General features: G+C 43.0%; 1 protein-coding gene across 3 annotated transcripts; it reads left to right on the forward strand.

The window, feature by feature from the left end:
• Positions 1 to 265: 265 nt before the first annotated feature.
• Positions 266 to 4,899, forward strand: pim3 (Pim-3 proto-oncogene, serine/threonine kinase). 3 transcript variants are annotated; one of them, XM_070928983.1, is made up of 6 exons: positions 266 to 746; positions 1,001 to 1,099; positions 1,256 to 1,306; positions 1,459 to 1,822; positions 2,743 to 2,919; positions 3,371 to 4,899. In XM_070928983.1, exons 1-6 carry the CDS (start codon positions 642 to 644, stop codon positions 3,571 to 3,573), a joined length of 999 nt encoding a protein of 332 aa, XP_070785084.1. In that variant the 5' UTR covers positions 266 to 641; the 3' UTR covers positions 3,574 to 4,899. The 3 variants fall into 3 exon arrangements, with proteins under 3 accessions (XP_070785084.1, XP_070785083.1, XP_070785085.1); XM_070928982.1 differs by having other exon boundaries at positions 266 to 729; positions 990 to 1,099; XM_070928984.1 differs by having other exon boundaries at positions 266 to 729; positions 996 to 1,099.
• The last annotated feature ends 15,707 nt before the right edge of the window (positions 4,900 to 20,606 follow it).

The following is a 20,606-nucleotide window of genomic DNA, read 5'->3' on the forward strand; positions in this document are numbered from 1 at the left end:
GGCGTCTCGTACTATGAGAAAGTAGTGCGCGGTAAAAAATAATTATTTCAATGACATTTTCGAATAAAAGTGTGACGCAATTATAATACGCGCTTAGTAGTGTCCTGCAAATGTGTATCTAGTAAAAAGTGACGAATTTACGCTGGAATTAAGCAAACGTGTCGACTTGTATTGGTAGCGGAGGGATACCACCATCCCACTGCGCGTCAAAATATTGGCTTGTGGAGACCGCGCCAAAGCTCAGACAGCGGCCACTCTTCAGGATAACAACACACTGCAGAGGGCATTTAAACGCACTCTACTGTTGATACGGCTACTATACACGTCGGAGTGTTCGGGTTTTTTTTTATTACTTAAGAGGACTGTTTTCGTCTGTTGTGCTTGAGTCGAGAGACAGAAGCCAGATTTCATGCCGGTTTTCTGGAAACGGTGTACGACTTCACGGTCGTGACACGACTTTGACGGGCGCGGTGCGGCGGAGTTGGCGCACTGCTGGACTGGATATATTATTCGCTTGAAGCCAAGACGGTCTGCACCACCATTTATACTGCGCCTGAACTCACTCCTCTTCTGACTGTATTGGTTCTTCTAACTCTCAACGGGTGAATAGGGATCGTCTACGCCGGCTTTTTAGTTTGAATATGTTGCTGTCAAAGTTTGGTTCATTTTCGCATATTTGCAATCCTTCAAGTATGGACCATCTACCAGTGAAAATACAGCTCCAGCCAGGTAGGTTACCGTCACTGGTCGTTACTTTCTCACTGCATTTATTCTGGATTTGAAATAACAACTGAGAAGTGGCTTGAGAAACGTTTATTTACTCGGCTTGATTAATTTAGAGTAAGCTAACGTTACTACTGTTGCAGCTGACCGGGCTCGTAAAGCTGCACAAGCTAGTAAACGTTAGCTAACAACTTGACCTCGCACTGCGCGGTGGTTTGTGGTGGAAATATTGCGCTTACCTTAACATTTTTCACTTTCCCTTGCAGTTAAAGTGGAGAAGGAGCCCTTCGAAAAGGTTTACCAAGTGGGATCCGTGCTGGGCAGCGGAGGATTTGGAACAGTGTACGCCGGCAGCCGGATCTCTGATGGCGCACCGGTAAGGATGTGGACTGGGATCGGGGTCTGTGTTTTGGTCCTACATGTGCCGCCATCAAAGCCGGGCGTGCTTATTCCGCCCCTTGAAATATAATGTGGCTTCCCTATAATATTTGAAGCGCTTGCTTACGGTTTTTCTAAATGTGTTTTATTTCAGGTTGCTGTGAAACATGTTGCGAAGGAGAGGGTGACTGAGTGGGGCACAATTGTAAGTACTCATCCCCGATCTGTGTGTGTGTGTGTGTGTGGTTTGTTTTGGTTTCCCCCCGCCTGCTGCTGGGTGGGGGTGTTGTGATGTTAAAGGGAGAATGGCTACGCATCATCCCAAAACCCTCAATAAATCCTGCTTATTTGTTACAGAACGGGTCTATGGTGCCTTTGGAGATCCTGCTGCTGAAGAAGGTCAGCTCGTCGTTTCGCGGAGTTATCAAATTGCTGGACTATTACGAGCGGGCGGACGGCTGGCTGATCGTTATGGAGAGGCCGGAGCTCGTTAAGGACCTTTTCGACTTCATCACCGAGAAGGGCGCCCTGGACGAGGACACGGCTCGGGGTTTTTTCCGCCAGGTTTTGGAGGCGGTCAGACACTGCTACAGCTGCGGTGTAGTACACAGAGACATCAAAGATGAAAACCTGCTTGTGGATCTACGCACCGGGGAGCTCAAGCTTATTGACTTTGGCTCAGGGGCGATTCTCAAGGACACAGTCTACACCGATTTCGATGGTAAGCAGATGCCTCCACCCCCTCCTATTACATTAAATGCTATTATGAAATGTTGCAATGCTGGATGTGTAATTTGTTTTCATGAATACATATCCGTGTGGGCTGGGATGTGTTTGCCCTTGATGCTCCGCTGTGCTATATTCAGATATGGAGGCGTTCACGAGGCTGTGACGCAGTGGTCTGTTTTTGGTCGAGGGTTTTCCTCGCCCAGGGTCTCGCGGCTTATCATTTTTACGGACGTAAATGCTAAATGAGAAGACTTCAGTGTGTTTTTTTTTTTTAAGCTGGATGTTTGAATCGCATATTATGGCTTCGCATATGTGACTCACTGTTTATTAATCCTATTTTGGGGCCGTTTTTTTTTTTAATTTTTTAATCTCTGATTCATCCAAGTCATGTGAGATGGAGCGTACTTTTATGTTTCCGGTTGTTATTTTGTTAGTAAAGCTTTGACTCACGGTCTCAGTTTGTGGGTATTAGGTCAGTGCCACGTAACATCTGTTTGTTGTGAAACCCAAGTCGGCGGTTCACGTGATGGGCTCACATTGCCTTTTTTTTGTTTGGTATCCAAGTTCCTCCTGCCAGGAGGGAGGGGGGAGGAAAAGAAAGAAAGGAGGGAGGGAGAGGGAGGAGGAGGAGACGCAGGCAGGTCACCCAGTTTGTGTTTTGTGGCTAAAGGAAGATGGAAAGCATTTCTACCATGACTCAGCCATTTTAGACAGACACATAAATTATTTTCATTTTTTTATTCAGAGTCTCTTTGCTGTTCCCATATTTTGAGCACTGATGCCCTCTGTATTCTTTTAATATTACACATAAACCCTTAAAAACTTGACCCTTTTCACTGCTTCATACTATGTTTCACAACAGACACGCTTATCACTCACCCCCTCTTCTCTCTTTGCCTTTTTTTTTAATAGGTACAAGAGTGTACAGCCCACCAGAGTGGATCCGCTTCCATAGATACCATGGTCGTTCGGCGACAGTGTGGTCGCTAGGCGTGCTGCTGTATGACATGGTGTGTGGAGACATCCCCTTTGAGCAGGACGAGGAGATCCTCAGAGGAAGACTGTACTTCAGGAGGAGGATTTCAGCAGGTGAGTCAACCACAACAACACACAGAACACATGAGTTGACTCTGTTGCCCTCTAGCCACGGTAACTGGTACAGCCCAAAATCCACCTCCCCAGTTTGACTCTATTATGAGTCACTTTACATCAGAGTGAAACCTCACAATCATAATGGATCACCTGCTGAAATGGCTGGTGGACCGATTTATCAACGATAACTCAAATTGAGATTCTGGCTCTTTTGATTTCCCATGGTGCACTTTGTAACAGCCCTAGTTACCCTAGAGGGGTAACTGAATAAAAGGATGTGTGCTCTTATTCTATTAGCTGTCTGTCTACACACTAGGATATATTAGATCCATACAAACTGAGTCAAATGCAGAGCAGCCACATACAGCACAGACAAAACCCACTTAGTAATTTTCTCTTTAACTTCAGAGCCTCTTATCCTTAATATTGTTTCTGTCTCCTCCTTCAGAGTGCCAGCAGCTGATCAAATGGTGCCTGGCCCTGCGGCCTTCAGACCGGCCCACCCTGGAGCAAATTTGCGACCACCCCTGGATGAGGGCGACGACAGAGTCACCCAAGTCGCCAGAGGAGCCGGTCGCCGGCGACATCCGCCTCAGGACCATCGACACAGACTCTTCGTCAAGCACAAGCTCGAGCAAGGAGAGCCTCTGAGGACGGCTCTGATAGACTGAAAAGACTTTCTGGGGAAAGAAGGGGTTTGGATGGAGGGAGTGATATGGACACGAGGCCAGCAGCCTGTAGCCCAACTGGCCCGTCAGCGGCTGGGCGCTTCACTCAGCTGGTCCAGCTAGAAAAATGTACTTTAATTTTCCTCTTTTGTAGGGAATTTCTAATTTATTACTATTTGTTCTTCCTTATCTTATTTCCCCCCCATCCCCTCTTTTTTTCTTTCAGTTGATTATACTTGTTTCCTAATCGGGAACATTTTTCTGTTTGGGCGGTCTTACCAGCACTATTTATTTTCCCCCCTTTTTAACTTTTAGTTCACTCGTTTTGTTACTAGGCTGGTATATGCAGCTGGCAAGGCCCTCCTATTCAGACATGGCTGCTCTCATAGAGCTTGGAGAAAACCTTTTTATTTAAATGTTTTAATTTTGATTTTGTAGTGCCTTTTTTTGGAAAGCTGCTTTTCTGGGGGCTTTTGTCAACAACTCTGTTTTTTGGATTTGCCTGCTGCCTGGTGGCTAAGTTGCCTGTGCTGTGATGGAAGGGGAGGCGTAGATTGTTTTTTTTCTCCCCCCTCCTCTCCATCACTGCAAGCCAACCAACCCCCAGCCAAGAGGCTAAGATAGCATTAGATAGAAGAGAAGGAGGTGGGGGCTCTTCCCGACAATGGAATACTTGAAAAACACTCGACTCAACTCTGTGTCGCTCTCTTTAACGCTGCTCACTCACTCTATAGCCTGAACAGGTGTTTGGAAACTGGATCCTGTCTTTTCTGAATGTCTACAAAATGTCAACACACACACACACCTCCCCCCCCCCACCTTTTTCTCCCTCTCTTCCCCCATGCCTGTTGCGGGGTGTGTGGCCCCCTTAACTTTTCTTTTTGCCTCCCGCCATCTCACTGCTTGACACTACACGGCCCCCGCCCCTGGCCTCCCTCAGGGTTTGGGGTGTGAAATGCACAATCAATGCAATATTCATGGACTCAATTATGTATTTTTTTCAACAAATATTGTACAGCGTGTATTTTATTTTTTTCTCTTTGTGTGTACATTTTTTTTTTCTCTCCCCGTTTGCATTTAATTTATTTGTAAACATGTAGACATTCCACACTCTGTGGCTATTTATTTATTTATTGTCTATGCTTAAAAGCCCCCCTAAAATTTGCATATCCTACTTGGTCTTTGGTTTGCATTCCTATAACTTATTTTTACATTTCGACATGGGTTTTTTTTTTTTGAGATGTGGAGGATGCACTGAAGCTGTTGTCGATGTAAAGCAGAATAAAACAAGTTTACTTAAATTTGAAAAGAGCATTTGAATGTTATTTAACTACTTTAAAAAAGTCTGTTGGTAATGTTGAATGGCCAAGTATCTGAGAAATCCATCTGGTTTCTGTCCTGTCGAGATTAATTTGAGTTCTATGGAAAGCTAAACAACGGGTGGAACAGCTTTCGTAGTTGTCACATAGCCTCATATTGGAGACCTTTTCAGTTTAGCTGTGTGACTTGTGGCTGTGAAGGATGGATATTGCTATTTTTTGATACAAAAGTTTCAATTAAACTCCCATTTTTATGTACAGAAATAAGTCTGGTGTCTTGATCATTTTGAACATGATGTGTTACAGTTACACGATCCACAGCATTCAACATTTAATAAACACAACACGTACTATAGCAAGATTTTTTTAGGTTCTAAATAACACATTTGCCTCAGATTTGAGAGATATAGCATGATACACTAGTTTGTAAATGAAGTCTTAACACCTTGCACACGCGCTAATGAAACCCCCAGCCAATATTCTTCATCCACTTGACAGCACTCCCTCGGGGCGATGGGGGAGGCTAATATACATGTCCAGTGCAGCACGTGGTTCATTTACACTGCCTATAGTAATAATAGCAACATTCTGACACAGCGTGGCTGAGGAGAGACATCACAGGAGCCATTAGCTGGATGACAACCTGCCCCAACCACGGGGCTAATAAGAGACAGATGTGTCTGGAGAGCCGAGGGGAGGAGAGGCAGTGATGCTGGCATGGCAGAGGAAAGGAGAGAGGAGTGGGGATGTTATGCATCACCACACACACTTAGACACACGCAGCCTCTAAAATATAACTAATTGCTTTTTCCATGTTATGCCTCCTGCTTGCCTTACCTACGGTACAATAATATAAGTCATCCCTTTATTGGACGCAGGAAGGACATGAGTAACAGAGGCTGATGACATGGTGTTTCTGTGCAAGTGTATACAGTGTTTGTGTGTGTGTGTGTGTGTGTGTGTGTGTGTGTGTGAGGGGTTTCCAGGAAGAAGGAGTGAGTGGCAATAGCAAAGTGTGTTTTTTCTGGGGAGGTGCTGCCCCCTCTGGTGGGTCACCTGTAATATTTTCCCACTGATTATAGTTGAAACAGAATTGCTAATGATTCCTTCTGTACAGTCTCTGTCATGATTATGTTTAGCCTATCATTTTAAATTACATGTTGTATATCTACAAGATAGACAGACATAAATAGATTTTTTGGGAATGAAGAAAACCTCAGCCGCTCACGAGAGCCGCACTTGTCAGACCTCACGCCTAACATCCTTATCCCTGTGTAAAAGTAAGTTATCTCAATACCTCATCCAGACGCCTACACATGTTCAACTATACTTGACTGGCTGCTTCCAATTCGACCAGAGTGGAGACACATGGGCACTTGAAGACTTCATAAGACAGCTGGTCCCTAAATCTTCTCAGGGATCTAATTCATAGTGAAGAGATTGATTTATATGCTTGGGAAAAGGGAGTAGACTTAATTACCCTTTGGAATACACGTCATGATATATAAGTTAAGACATTTAAGGCAGCAATCCAGTATTATTCAGTATTATTATTACAACTTTGTTTGAGACAAAATACATGTCAAAGTCATAAGTAAAAAATATATGCACCTGAATGTGAATTAAGAGCTGAAATACACTTTTTTTGTTGAGAGTTCCTTGAGAACATCGATACCACTCTCTTATTTGTACGGTAAATATGCAGCCGGGGTTAGCTTAGTTAGCTTAGCTTAGCATAAAGACTGGAAACAGGGGGAAACAGCAGCCTGTTTTTGCACCAAAAAGTAAAAACAACAATTTGTCGTTTTGCAGGGGAGTTATGTGCCAGACGATTTCTTGGCCGGCAACAGTGACCTAGAGTCTCCGCTGGTTGCCTGGCAACTTGTCCCGGCCAAGAAATAGCGTGGTGTTTTTTACACTTAGGTTTTTTGTACAGATTAAACAATCAACATATAAGGTTAATTAGTGAGCTTTGGGTGTGCTGGTAGGCGGATTTTGTTACCTTTGGACAGAGCCAGTTTTGTGCTAAGCTAATTGGCTATTGGTATCAGCTTCATATTTACAGTACAGATATGTATGGTATAAATCTTCTCATCTACCTCTCTGGAAAATAGTGAAGAAGCACATTTCCCATGATGCCGAACTATTCCTGTAATGTTGTAAAACTGTACATAAAACTTGAACCAGGGATCACTCAGCTTTCAGTGAGGGAATTCTATAGCTGAAGACGCCTCTTTTAATCAATCTAAAACGTCATTCCCTGCAGGCACCCCTGCACCACCCTGTAATAAAACACAGAGCCATAAATGATAGCTGGTGTCAAACTCAATACGTTGACATCTGTGTTTCTATATGCGTCCCTGGTAATCCTCTATTGTCTTTGTGTCTCCAGGCTTTTTGACATGCAAATGACCGGCAACTCGTCTTCATCAGAATCCCTTCTGCTCAGACTATGGCGAGGCCTCATCCACTCTCACCGTGAAATCCTCATTAAATATAGCGGGGCATATGCCACACTGTTGTCTCCTTCAGTTGAAGTCTGATCCCACAGGCTGGTTAATATCATCCATCACTGCCACTTAGCTCGACTCTATAAAGATTCCACTGCTTTGTAGCGACCTATTAAAAGATCAAATGGGACGAGTTGAGGGAACATTTGAATCATTTGTGTCCAAAACATTTAGAAGAAAGAACATCTTTGCTTCAAATTGTGTTCAGCGTATCTTAAATATAGAAGATCTAGTGTGGAAAAGTATTAAAAGTATCATTTCACCCAAATACTACTTTTTTGTCATGCTTTGCCTTGCTTGAATCTAAGCAAGGCCATGCTTTTCTTTGCTTTTTAATTGTCTTAACTTTTCTGGGCTTCATTTAAGACCATAGGGAACAAGAGCAAGAATATAAAGTATATTTATACCTGTCATTTAATACCTGATTGTTGCGTGTCATGTTTCTTTGGTGGTGGATACACTTACGTACTTTTACTTTACTTTTACATACTTTTTGGCTTTATTTTGAAACTTCTTGATACCTTTAAATTCATTTTGATGCCTTGAGAGGTGGTAGTATATCTCCTTCAGTATCATTGAAGAACAGTTTAGCTATGAATCAAACATGTGTTTTTGTGAATGTATATGTGTAACGTAAACCCTTGAGTTGAAGCTGAGGTCACTGCGTTCAGAACTTTTTTCTCTGTATTCTCTGAACAAGAGCTGGCACGTTAGGGCTGTTGGTGGTGGCCATCATAGGTGACAACTCGACAGACACAGAGGAAGATGCCAGATGGACTCTGGGCCCGAGGGCCCTGATGGGCACAGATGGGCGGGTGGGTGGCACCCACACAGGCGGCACAGGCGGCAGCACCGGCACCAAGACAAGGAAAGGGAGAGGGAGATCACACCACTGCCAGTGATACTACACTTCACACTACTCCCCTCTCTGTGTGTGTGTCCATGCATCTGACCCTTTAAATAAGGACATTTGTATGCATGAGTGTGCATAAGTGCATGCTGTCGAATGTGTGCACGTGTGTGCATCTGTATGTATGTGCGCCTGTTGTAGTTCTGGAAGTCTCTGTGCTTGAGTCTGTGTAGGCTCTCGCACACCTCTCCCACATAGATACACTGAAGGTAACAAATATATCCTGTGATTCATTCAGTCTGTCTGCTCTTCTACATCCGTGAACAAGCAGAACTAACGCATGAAATCGGCACATCACAGCTCGGACGTGGACTCACCTGGTCAGTCTACCGGACCTTAAGTTACAACAGTGCATTTAAAGTGTTTCAGGATAGCAGTTAAAGGGCCAGTTCACCCAAATCCATCATTGCTATCAGTAATGACAACATTGCACTCACCTAGCTAATTGCTGAGATCCGGGAATGCAGTGGCATTACTAAAAAGAAGTCAGACGAGCCAAAAAACGGACGATCGGATCAATCGGACAATTGTTGTAAACACGTTTATGGCTTATTGCCTCTTGAAAACATAATATTTGTGATGATACATTTTTTTCGGTGTGATGAAACATTAAAAATGCACAGTAAAAGAAATGGAAATAAATCTTGCCAGTCCTTAAGGCACTATTATGTTATCCTGTATACATACTGTATACGTCCTTTGCCTTGGACCATGTTTATGCACTTGTGTTGTGTATATGCCTTTGTTGTTAGCTCTCAGGGTTGCAGGATGCCTGCCTGCCTTCTCTGGAAGGCTCCTGCTCTCTGTTATCCACAGGGACTTTCCACTGGTCTGGCTCAGCGTTCATGTATCTGGCCGCCCAGCTGGTGGGAACCTGCTGCCGTCACCGAGCACCGTGAAGGAACTCATTGTTCTGGGTCGACGGGACACGCTATAAACATAAGGGTAGAGTGTGTTTAGGGAGACGCAGGCAGAAACACATGCAGAGACATCAGGAAAACAAACGCACAGTTGTATAAGGACATGAGATATACACACAAGCACACAAACAGATCCCTGAGATTAAATAGAAGCAGCGCTACAAAGCCTCAATCCGTCCTGTACACCGTGCTGCTGTTGCCAAGCTCCCAAAACATCAACATCAACAACTGCAGACCTCAGCAGGTGAACTGAGGTGACTGCAACAGCTTAATATTCCCAAGTCAGAACAATTTGTCCATCAAGTCTAATTGTGAGCGTGTGTGTGAGACAGAAACGTGGGGGGAGGGGGAGATCAGACAAAAATGAGAGGGAAAACAAAAAGAGAAAGGAAGGTGAGAAAGAAGGAGGGATTAAAGGGGATGAAAAAGTGTGTGTGTGTGTGTGTGTGTGTGTGTGTGTGTGTGTGTGTGTGTGTGTGTGTGCAGAGAGGGAGAGATGGAGAGATAGCGATCTTAATCGTTACAGTCTTTTTACAAGCTTGTAATGTGATCAAAGGAACCACTGACCTGGTGCTCATTTTGCCCTGCAGCTGTTTCTGTTTCTCCAGCATCATGAGAGAGAAAGAGTCCAAAAAGAACATTTCTCGTTGTACAGCAGCGTGTTGCCACAGTGGCAGCGAGTCTTTTTGTGAGGTGTGTTTCTCTCATGGTGAAAGCAATACCCTGCTGTATTGTTGAGCTGTATTTTTGTGGTTTTCCCTTTGGAAGATAGTAATCTGAAACCATTCTACAAGCCCTTTCTGCATGTTTCACTTTTTGCTTATGAAAATATGCTGATCTAAACTGGAATATACTATACTAATACTATAATAATACTACCTGGCCCTGGATTTAGTGTGTGGTAAAGCTCGTAGAACTAGATTTTGACAAAGGGGCCCTCTTCAAGCCAGGGATTCAAAATCAGGAAATAAACCAATTTTAAGGCCCCTCAACAACTATTGGATGGATTGGGATAAAATTTGGTACAGACATCCACGTTACCCTCAGGATAAATTGTAATAACAATAACCAATAACTATTCCTTAGTTCTCCATATAGCGCCATCATCAGGTTAACATTTAAACATTTTAAATTAGCAAAACAATCTGATGAACATTATACCTGCTAAACAGCAACATGTTAGCATTGTCATTCTGAGAATGCTAGCATGTTGACGTTAACATTATCATTATTTAGCTGCAGGCAGCGCAGTGCCTAATTACAGCCTCACAGAGCGCAAGTATTAGTTTTGTTTACTTTTATTTTCATTCAAAGAGATCTGAGAGGGTTTTACAAGTCAAACACAGAAAATACATAAACTCAAGTGTAAACATGAAAATCTTTCAAACTGGAGTTACTTTTCACACGATATGTTGTCCTAGTAAGAAGGCACGGTGACTCAGTGGTTAACACTGAGGACACACAGCAAGATGTTTCCAATTCCTTGGCTCTGTGCGCTCTGTGAAGAGTTTTCAACTTCTCACTTGGCGCTCAGGTTTCTGTCCTACAATCCAAAGACATCCATGTCAAGTGCAGCAGAATGGAGAGTGAGCCCAGTGATGGATGGCGACCGGACCTGAGTGTTTCCTTTTGGCACAATGCATGGTGGGATAGGCTCCAACCCCCCGTGTCCTTATAATAAACAGGTGAAGAGAGTGAATGACTGAATGTTCTCATGGTTGAGAGCGCTGCAGGACTCACTGTCAGTCAGGTTTTGTTACAGGACCTTGGCTCTAGAGCGTTACCTCAAACTCAAGACAAACATGGCCCCTGCAGATATAAAAAATTCATTGGTGGAGAGAGCCCAGATCTTGTATACAGGGTCTGTAGAAGTGTAATAAACGGATGAGTGACTGGATTCTTTCACTGATGCGTCTGCACTGAGGTGTCTTTTGGCTCCTTTGTGGATCTGTGGTGTCAGCTACTCTTGGTGTGCTTTCGTAGCTCGGGACACTGAGGACACGTGGGGTTTCAAAGTTCAGGAGGGATCCAGAGATGTGGGAAACTGAGTGAGACTAGGTTAGACTTAGAGGAAGAGGTCTGGACCTGAGTATCACTCCTTCTCATGGGTTACAGAAAGGAAAGACACATGGCAGCAGAGAAGTCCAGTGTGTGGAGACCTACATTTCAGGAAGTTGTTGTTTTTGTTATGACTCACAACTCTTGTATACAGCAATCAAGCTAAATCTATCGTGCTGCAGGGTCACTAACCTTCAAGCTGATGGGTTTCTTTTCCTGCACTACCTCAATAGTGAATTTGAAAGCTTTTGGCAAGACAAGATAGTCATTTTAGATTTCCAAGACTTATTCTTCTATGACCCACTTCTGGACCCAGAAAGACAACAAGAAGAGCGGCACACTGAAAGGGTTGCATCAGAGTAGTAAAAACAAATCTACTTCCCTTTTATTTCAACTGTGTAAATATCACTACGTGGTGCACAGTTTACACAAGCAGGGCTCCGATTACAAGTTGCAAGAATGGCAGGGCATTCAGCCTGTCGCGAAAGCTGGCGCGTCTCCTCGATGACGATGATTAAAGGGCGCGCGTTTGCCGCAGGTATGTAACAACCACTTCAGGCTGACCTTCATGCTACCAGGAATGTATGGGAGCTGCTCGGAGAGGAGAGAAAACTACCACTGTGTGGGGAAAACACTGTCCCTCCTCCAAGCTCCTCGCTTAAACCACATACAGTAGGTGCACCATCGGGCTGCACTTTCACCACTCGCTCAGACTGAGAATATATGGCCTAGGGAGGACCCTGGGAACCAGTGGGAACAGAGAGGAGGGAATTATGGGAGTTGTTTTGCTTTCTAAGAAGTGAACGTGCTGAGAAATGAAACTGAGAGCTTTTGATGACACCTATAATAACTAAGTGCAGATAGTTTTAATGACTGAAGAAACATTCACCGTTTCAAAAAGACAGCTGGCACACAAGAAGGACTCCACATTGAATTATTATTTTTATGTGCTGTACACATAATCACACAGATTCTTGTTGGAGTATTATGTTTATATAGGTGATTTTTCCAACACCTCGTATGATACTTCCAACCAACTCCAGCAAGTGCCTTGTTTAAGGGTACTGGCCTCAGATACCTGAAAGGTTCAGTGTATTTCAAACAAAGCCGTTCGTATGAAGTTTTGTCCCAAAAAACATTAAAGGCAAAAGTATTTATAGTTGTGGTAGAGAGTTAAGTACAAATATTGCTTACTTTATCAGCTCCACACATCACATGTATGTGTGTATGTGTGTATGTGTGTGTGGGGGGGCCACCATCCAGCACATACTGACGCTATTAGATGCAAGTCATTTGTCAGTTGGTATCTCCATACCAAATACCACAACAAACTGGGCCCTATTGGGAATTGAATCCACGACCTTCTTGGTGATGACTTGCAAAAAGTGTCCCTGGCTAAATTCAATTTTGTTTAGATGGCTGTGCCAACTGGACAAGAGACTTGATGTATGGGTTTAAGAACAGCAAATTGAGTCTTTAAATGCTTACTATAGATAATATATGGATGGGATCAGAAAGTAAAGACACATGATAGCATTTTGGATGAAAACAGCCCGGGATGAAAGATCTGAAAAGATGAGAACAAGAGGGGAAAGAAATCTGGAAATGAGTATCACTCCTTCTGTGGGGTTATAGGAAGACTCATGCTAGCAGTGTGTGTGTGTGTGTGTGTGTGTGATTATTGTGACCCAGTTAGCCAAGGCCCATGTTTCCAGATGCTTGTGTCAGTGCTCCACTACTGGTTCAGATTCAGGGAGCTCTCTCTGTTCCCGATACCACTGATACAACACTAAATCACTTAAATCTGTCCAGAGTTGTTTTTTCTTTTATCTTTTGACAGGAAAATATTTGCATCTGCTTCAAAATCCATGCATGCCTTGCAAAATCTCAAACCAACCAAACTTCAGTATTTTAATCAGTATATTAAGACACATTTGACACCATTGTTACAGATATCTCAGTTCAGAGGGGGAAAAATCCATAAAGACATTTAAAAATAACTTAAAAACTGCATATCCACTATAGACTAACAAAATAGTAATACTCCATAGTGTTGAATCTTATGTGCCTTTGATATTGAGTAATAAAAAGGTAATTCCCAAGCATTTTGAAAGAATAAACTTGCATATAACTGCGCTGATCTCTGTTGCCATCAACATGTTGCCACAATCGTTTGTCCGTCCTGCTCTGTTCAAGGTGACTGTGTTCACCAGAGCGTCAAAGCTCAAGGTGTGACTCAGCATTATTGCATGTCAACATCAGCCTCGCTTCCTCTTATTAAAAAAAAAAAAAAAAGAAAAGAAGGAAAGTCCGTCATGGAACAGCTCTGGAACAGTGTGACCCCGATGCAGTGCCAGCACGTCACGATGTCACGATTAAAACCCCCTATATATCCTGGTTACCTGACTCTGCATCTCTCTTTCTGTGGGTCAACTGTTCCTTCCCACTCTGTCCTCCTTTTTTCCTCTTCCTCTCATCCTTCCCTACTTACTCTCTTTTACATCTCGCGTGCCTTCCTCTCCTCTCCTCCCTCCTACTTTCCTTTCCTTTCGCCCTCTTGTGCATAATAACTTGTCCTCCCTAATTTCCTGCTCAAGTTTCTTCTTGTCTCTTGTGTTTACTTGTAGCTCCATCCTACATCCTCTATTCCTCCTTGTCATCCTCTTCCTCTACCTGCTTTCTTCTTCACTCCTCCTCCCCCTTGTTTACCTGTAGCTCTGTATCCACGGTGACGGCCCCGGTTGTCACAGTGATCATGTTACAACTAGGACAGCCAGTTCTGAGAATGGGAAACAAGGGATTCCCAATAATACGCCACTATTGTTCCCAAAAGGCTCTCTCTGTCTCAGTGCCACTCCACTCCCATAACACACACACACACACAAGAACACACAGATACACTCGGAAAAGGACACCAGATATACACTTGTACATGAAGGCACAAAGATACACACACACACACACACACACACAAGAACACACGGATACACTCGGAAAAGGACACCAGATATACACTTGTACATGAAGGCACAAAGATATACACACACAAACCAATGCATGTGGCACATACGGCCAAACAGGCTACACAGATTGTGGACATTCACACAGTTTCACATACAGTACCCAGGAAGTTACAGGTAGATGGAAGGTACATTATACATGTTTACCCAAAGTGTGGACCTGAGTCACATGACTTGGTCTCAAAGCAGACTTGGATCACGAATCTTAGACTCTTAGACCATCAAAATCGCAATTCGACTTTAACACCACAAACTTGTGAATTCAAAGTGTAGGATTTGGACTTGGGACTTGTTGGTCTTGACTTGGAACTTACTTCAAAATAATGACTTTGTCACACCTCTGGCATTTACCATTTACCTGGTACTGTAAAATAAAAAGTTTTTGACATTACGAACTGACGCCTGAACACACCATTAGCTTTAGTCTCTGTGAGGTTTGGCTGCATTAATGTTATAGTAATAACGAGCACAGGTTTTGGCTCAAGTTCCAAAATGCTGGACCCTGCGATTCCCATAATGCAACCCACCCTCCCTGCCTATTAAATGCAGCCTGATGATCAGACTGAATTGCCATTTAGTGTCACTTCATTCATTCACCCTAACTTTGTGCCCATGGTAACCAATTTCTTGTTAAAAGGAGGGTTTATTTTGTTTTATTTTGCACTAAACAGTCAGTAGCGAGTTACATATCCATCCTGCTGACGTCATATTTCGATATTATATTATATTATGTTCTTCTCACATTATATCCTGTGCAATGAAAGAAAAAAAGCCGAGCTCAGTGCTTTTCACTCACACTGCTGCGTAGAAGCTGCCGCTGTTCGTCCGGCTCCGCTGCAGCCGAGCACGAATCCCCACAGGCTTTTTTTTCCTGCAACCCAGAGTACCACAGGAGGCTGAGCTGGGCAGCAAAGGCTTTAGTTTTATAGGAAGCGAGTGAGTGCAATGCAGAATAACCTGCAGCAGAGAATTCAGACGCCGGCCAAAAAGAACTAGGTCACATCCAGCATCATAACACACAGCAGCAAAGTGGAAATATGGTTGAGCAGCAAGGCCACGGATTACGGCCTACTTTCTGCCTCTTTCTGCAACCTTGCTGTTTTTGAAAGTTATATGGCACACAAAAGAGGCTTGACACAGAAAATATAGTCCAACTACATTCTGAATTATCCCTTTTGATGCACCAATGATGTGTTATATGTTGGCGTTCACTAAATCCCTCAGACACACACACATTTACAGACCAGAGCGTTATATTTTACAATTCAAATTTGTATTTCTTTCATAAAATGGCTACACAGAAATGATTCTCCTCTTAAATCCAGAGGATTTTAAGTACAAAATGAAAAACAGAACGGGTCGGCATTTCAAAATAGCCTCTTTGAACTTAACGGTGGTTTTCTTTTTTTCATGCCATCCTCGTATTCCGTTTGGAGGTCGAGTGAGAGCGCATCAACTCAAAATAACTTTCTACAAACCACCTTCCTCTCCTGTTCTCCTGCCAAACAAGAGAGAGAAAAAACACACACGGAGAGGAACAAAAAGAGCCAGAGAAAACTCTGGAAGTCAACCAGAGAGAGGTACTAATGTGGGTGTTTCAGGTGGATGGCATAGGTCCCAGGACACGTTGTTACTCAACAAGCGGTGATGCTGCCAGGGCTGTGGACACTTCCAGAACTTTTTCTTTTTTTTGTTTTGTTAGGGAGACGAGGAAACAGCATTAGCTTTGTAGCTAAAAGTGCTTTAAGCGAGTGGTGAGAAGCTCACAGTGGAGGATTGTTTCCGCTCCACTGACTGTCATGCTAGATTTCAGACTTCAGAGTCCAGCGTCACGGCAACATCACAGTTTGGATGGAGTTCAGTTATTGTCTTCCCTGTAAATATGTGTATTTACAACCCATAATAAAACGCAGTCTACCACAGGTGTAGTGGGTATAAACGGGGCTGCCTACATCAGTTCATTCATGCACGTATTTGTTCGCTGTGATGTCACCAACGCGGCTCACCCACCCAGTCTGTCAATATAAAAAGGTTATACGTATCAAGTATCCCATCTGTTTCTTGTGTTGGATCTATTTTTGGAGCTTTCCGCTCTGCATAAACACAGTTGTTTAACTGGGCTTATGTGAATCAGTGTTGACAGTGATATGTGTGACACAGGTGAAATTTACACGAAGAAGCACAATTATGTTTCTGTGACATTTAGGCTGAAAGCAGAAGAGACGAAACTCTCTCTGTGATGCCATCACCACACAGATCCAAGAGTGACTTGACCAAAATAGATTTTTTTCTGACTGTTTTCACTACAACAATACAAGTCCAATTTTAATAGAAAAGCTTATACAAGTCAAGTAAATCTCCAATTTAAAGTCAGTACAGTGTCTTCGCTTTTAAAACTCTTTTTATTTGGGATTTTGGAGGGATCTCACGCCTTACTTTGACTGATTGTATGCACAGACTGTTCTGTGTCCCTGTTGTACTTTTTTGGATTGTAATTGCATTTCACTGTTAAAGGTGTCCTGTGGAGTTTTTGACCTCTAGTAGTGCTATGAAGCAATGTCTTTATGCATGGGTCCCTGTTTTGTTTGTATTGCGCATGAGGACGGTGGTGTCGGTAACGCTCCAAAAAGGTAGCAACAAAGGCAGCGACGAAGACTACTAGCTAGCAAAAAATAATCTGTGCAAATGTTCTATGAGGAAGAAAATGCTTTTTTGTATACAAGAAGACTTCAAGGAATTTAAGGAAATCACTGTTTACTTATGCAATCATCTGTGAAAGCTGACGATAATTTGTCAGCATTCTTTCGAAAATGTTCTAGCTCTATACTTGCATTAATGCTCAGACATCAGGGTGGAATTGAACTTGTCATCAAACTCAACAAGAAAGCGAATACACTTATTTCCCAAAATGTCAAACTATGAACTGCAGAGCACTTTGAACTGCAAATGCAAATGCTCTTTTACCTTTCTGGTTATGATGGTGCGTGGCAAAGATGAGTTCTACTGTCTTGATGTCATGGATCAAGGAAATCATTTTGAAGGATTACCATTGTGGGCGAGATGATAGAGCAGCTGGTGAACTGAATGTGTTATCAACCTATTTGTTATTTCAGAAGTTAGGACATTATTAACGTGTCTGACAGAGTCAAAGGTGAATCTGAAATAAAACCGTGTCGTCAGAGTGAACGCGCTGACAGGTCGCTCTCTCAAACCAGCTTTGAGTCCTTTTATTTGCTTTACGGCCCGGCTCAGAGTGAGCGACATCATTCCTGGTCAACCGCGGGTGATTTTGATATGCAAAGAACCAGCTGTCAGACCTGGAGTCACGGAGCATGACGTCATGGAGAGGCAAATTGTGTGTGTTTGAGTGTGTCAACATTCCCTTTCGCATTTTCGTACATTCCCTTGTCGACCTTAAGCCGCACACACACTCTCACTCTCTCTCTCCCTCTCTGCGTCTCGCTCTTTTATCCTTCGTCTCTCCTCAATGTGATATTCCACATGAACTCTCCACAGCAGGATGATAAGACATGATATGACAGCATGGATCGTGCTGGTTACTGAAGCGGAGAGGACAAATGCAAGGCACGGTTGAATAGAAAGATGAAGAAAAAACACTGGTCAGCAACTTTATTGCACTGACTAACTAAGAAATATATATATATATATATATATATATATATATATATATATATATATATATATATATATATAAAATATTTAAAACCTATATATACATATATGCGTCTGTCTATGCTGTTAAGTCAGCCAATCCTAGCCTGCCTGGCTGCTGCTGGGAAGGATGCTTACCCTGCAGGCTTTGGGGGTTCAATGGTAGGCCAGAGCACAAATGCAGGTCACAAGAAGCTTGAGGGATAAGGATATCTACTTTTACCATATATGCAGTCCTACATGCGTATATGCATATTATCTTTATGATATAGTGATTTCTAGCCTGTTATGGTCTAATGTATTTCTTATGTATTGAACATTAAGTTAAGCCCTGTGACATAGTGCAGTGTTTTTCAGTGGAAAGGAGAAGATTTAAAGTGTATAAGGTGTGTGGAGGTATTCACTGAATATGGAAAATGGAAATGTGTTCATGTTGTGGCCTCATCTGGGAGAAAAAATGCAGTATGCGCTATTCCCCAATGAGGGGAATGTTGTATAGTTTATTGTGTTGACTGTTGAGGTTTAGAGATTTGTATCTTAGGCCTTCGAACACGCTCAGTATCTTGAGATATTGACAAACAACCTGTTGATTAGCTTAAAGGCTGCTGGTAGGCTAATTTTGTTACATTTGGACAGAGCAACTAGCTGTTTCCAGTCTAACCAGGTGCTGGCTGCAGCTTCACATTTACCATACAGACATGCTATTGATCTTCGCATCTAACTCTCAGCAAGAAAGCAAATAAGCGTTTTTCCCAAAATGTCAAACTATTCCTTTAATGATGGCTGAATTCCATTTAGCTGCTTCAGTTTCAGGGTCCTGATATTGTGCTCGCTGGCTCACTGTCACACTGTCATGGCTTACAGGGAAACTGATTTCCTGGATCAGGTATTTGCTTGCTGTGTTCCCGTTACACCGTCCCTTTGATAACTCTTTAAATGACCAGCTTATTGCTTTGGTGTAGGTTATTTCGGAACAAAGGGATTTTTGAGAGACTCATCCAGGAAGATTTATGACATTGTTCCTCTAATGTTTGATGTTAGGCTCATTGATTTGGCGTGTGTGTGCGTGGCACGCAGATATGACGCAGGAGAGAGAACCAGTGTGTGTACGGACTGAAAGCAAGATTAGGTTTCCTTGTGTGTGTATATGCTTGAATACGAGCATCCATACATACACTTGTTTGTGTGCGTGCTTGCGTGAGCTCCGCCTCTTACGTTTGAATGAGTCATGACCAGTGAGTGTTGTGCTCATGCTGACTAAAATTAGACTTTTAGTTATCTGCTCAGTGAACTGCTCAGCACTGCTTAATTATTCAGGACCTGGAAAAGGCTGAGGACTGCCATTTTCTCCCTCCCTCCCTCCCGCTTGCTGCGTTTCGTTTCCAGGACATTAAGTGGAAGACGGATGAAAGCCCCTGCGTCACCGCTGAGTGCGTGTCACTGTGTCATTCACTCCGCTGGATGATAATAATATCTTCTAGGCCTTTCCCCTTATCACGCTCTGTGTGTGCATCCGCGTTCACGCTGTTTGTGAATAACATCCGACGTCATAGGAGTAGGAGGTGTACAGTCACAGGCTCACTCAGAGGAACACACACACACACACACACGCACACAGTTATTCCCTCATTTCCCTCTCTAATGCCTAAAATTAACTGTAACAGACGCTATTAAACGCCTGCCTCTTGCTCTTCACAAAGCATTAATCTAATCATATTTCTGGAAACCCCAGCTCTGCTAGTAAAACAAGCTCCAACAAAATCTCTTATGTGGTATTAGTAAGTAAGCTAACCTGAGATTGACTGACGTATTGTTAGTTTTGGTCTTTTCTTGGGATTTGTTGACCAAAAAAAAACAAAAAAACAGAGTCACTCACTGCATATAGTTTGACAAGGAGAATACCGAAGGGCCCTTGAATGGCTTGATGTCACTCACCCTGCCTCTTCATCAGACACCAAGGTGAGAGGTCACTGTCTGGGGTGACGATTGTGTGTGTTTACGTTCGTCTTTGCACCTGCGCGTCACGTCCACCACCTCCGTAACACCTTTTGCTCCCTGGCTGTCACCTCTTGTAAGTCAAACACTTCTCCTCCATCGCTGCACACTCTCGCTTCTTTTTTATTGTCCTTATTTCCCTTTCTCCAGGGTCAAACCCAATTTGACATCAGTCTTTATCACTTTATAACGGTTCAGTATGTCTTCTTTTCATCATCAGAATTCTTTCCATGTTAGGAAATAAAGGTGCGGACACATGTATTTCTCTCAGAAAATAATTATTTTAAAACACATCTTCACCAGTATTTCATGTTTTATTTCCCTCACTTTGTAGTCCAGCCTATAAACCGATCCTCCAACTATTGCATTTTGTTTTTGTGGCCAGCTAGAGGTGTCAGCTGTGTCTTTTGTGTGTGTTTTAGTTTCAAGACATACGAATGGGGATAAAGCAGCACTATTTCAGACAGTCTGTCTTCATGACATTCGTGACGTTGCTCTTGGTTTGTACACACAAAGAGGGACTAAAGTAGTTGTGTGAAGAAATAAAAAAGTGAGCTCAACAGAGAACCTCGCCTTACTGTTACACCTCCCCACAATTGCTGCGCAAATTGA

Source organism: Enoplosus armatus, chromosome 22 (genome assembly GCF_043641665.1).
Source record: "Enoplosus armatus isolate fEnoArm2 chromosome 22, fEnoArm2.hap1, whole genome shotgun sequence".
In the NCBI taxonomy this organism is placed as follows: Eukaryota; Metazoa; Chordata; class Actinopteri; order Centrarchiformes; family Enoplosidae; genus Enoplosus; species Enoplosus armatus.

Bases quoted from the DNA above. Each gene is read 5' to 3' on its own strand.
- pim3 (XM_070928983.1), top strand. From the start codon at position 642: ATGTTGCTGTCAAAGTTTGGTTCATTTTCGCATATTTGCAATCCTTCA. The intron at 1,307-1,458 runs GTAAGTACTCAT...TATTTGTTACAG, and splicing joins TGACTGAGTGGGGCACAATT to AACGGGTCTATGGTGCCTTT. The intron at 1,823-2,742 runs GTAAGCAGATGC...TTTTTTTAATAG, and splicing joins AGTCTACACCGATTTCGATG to GTACAAGAGTGTACAGCCCA.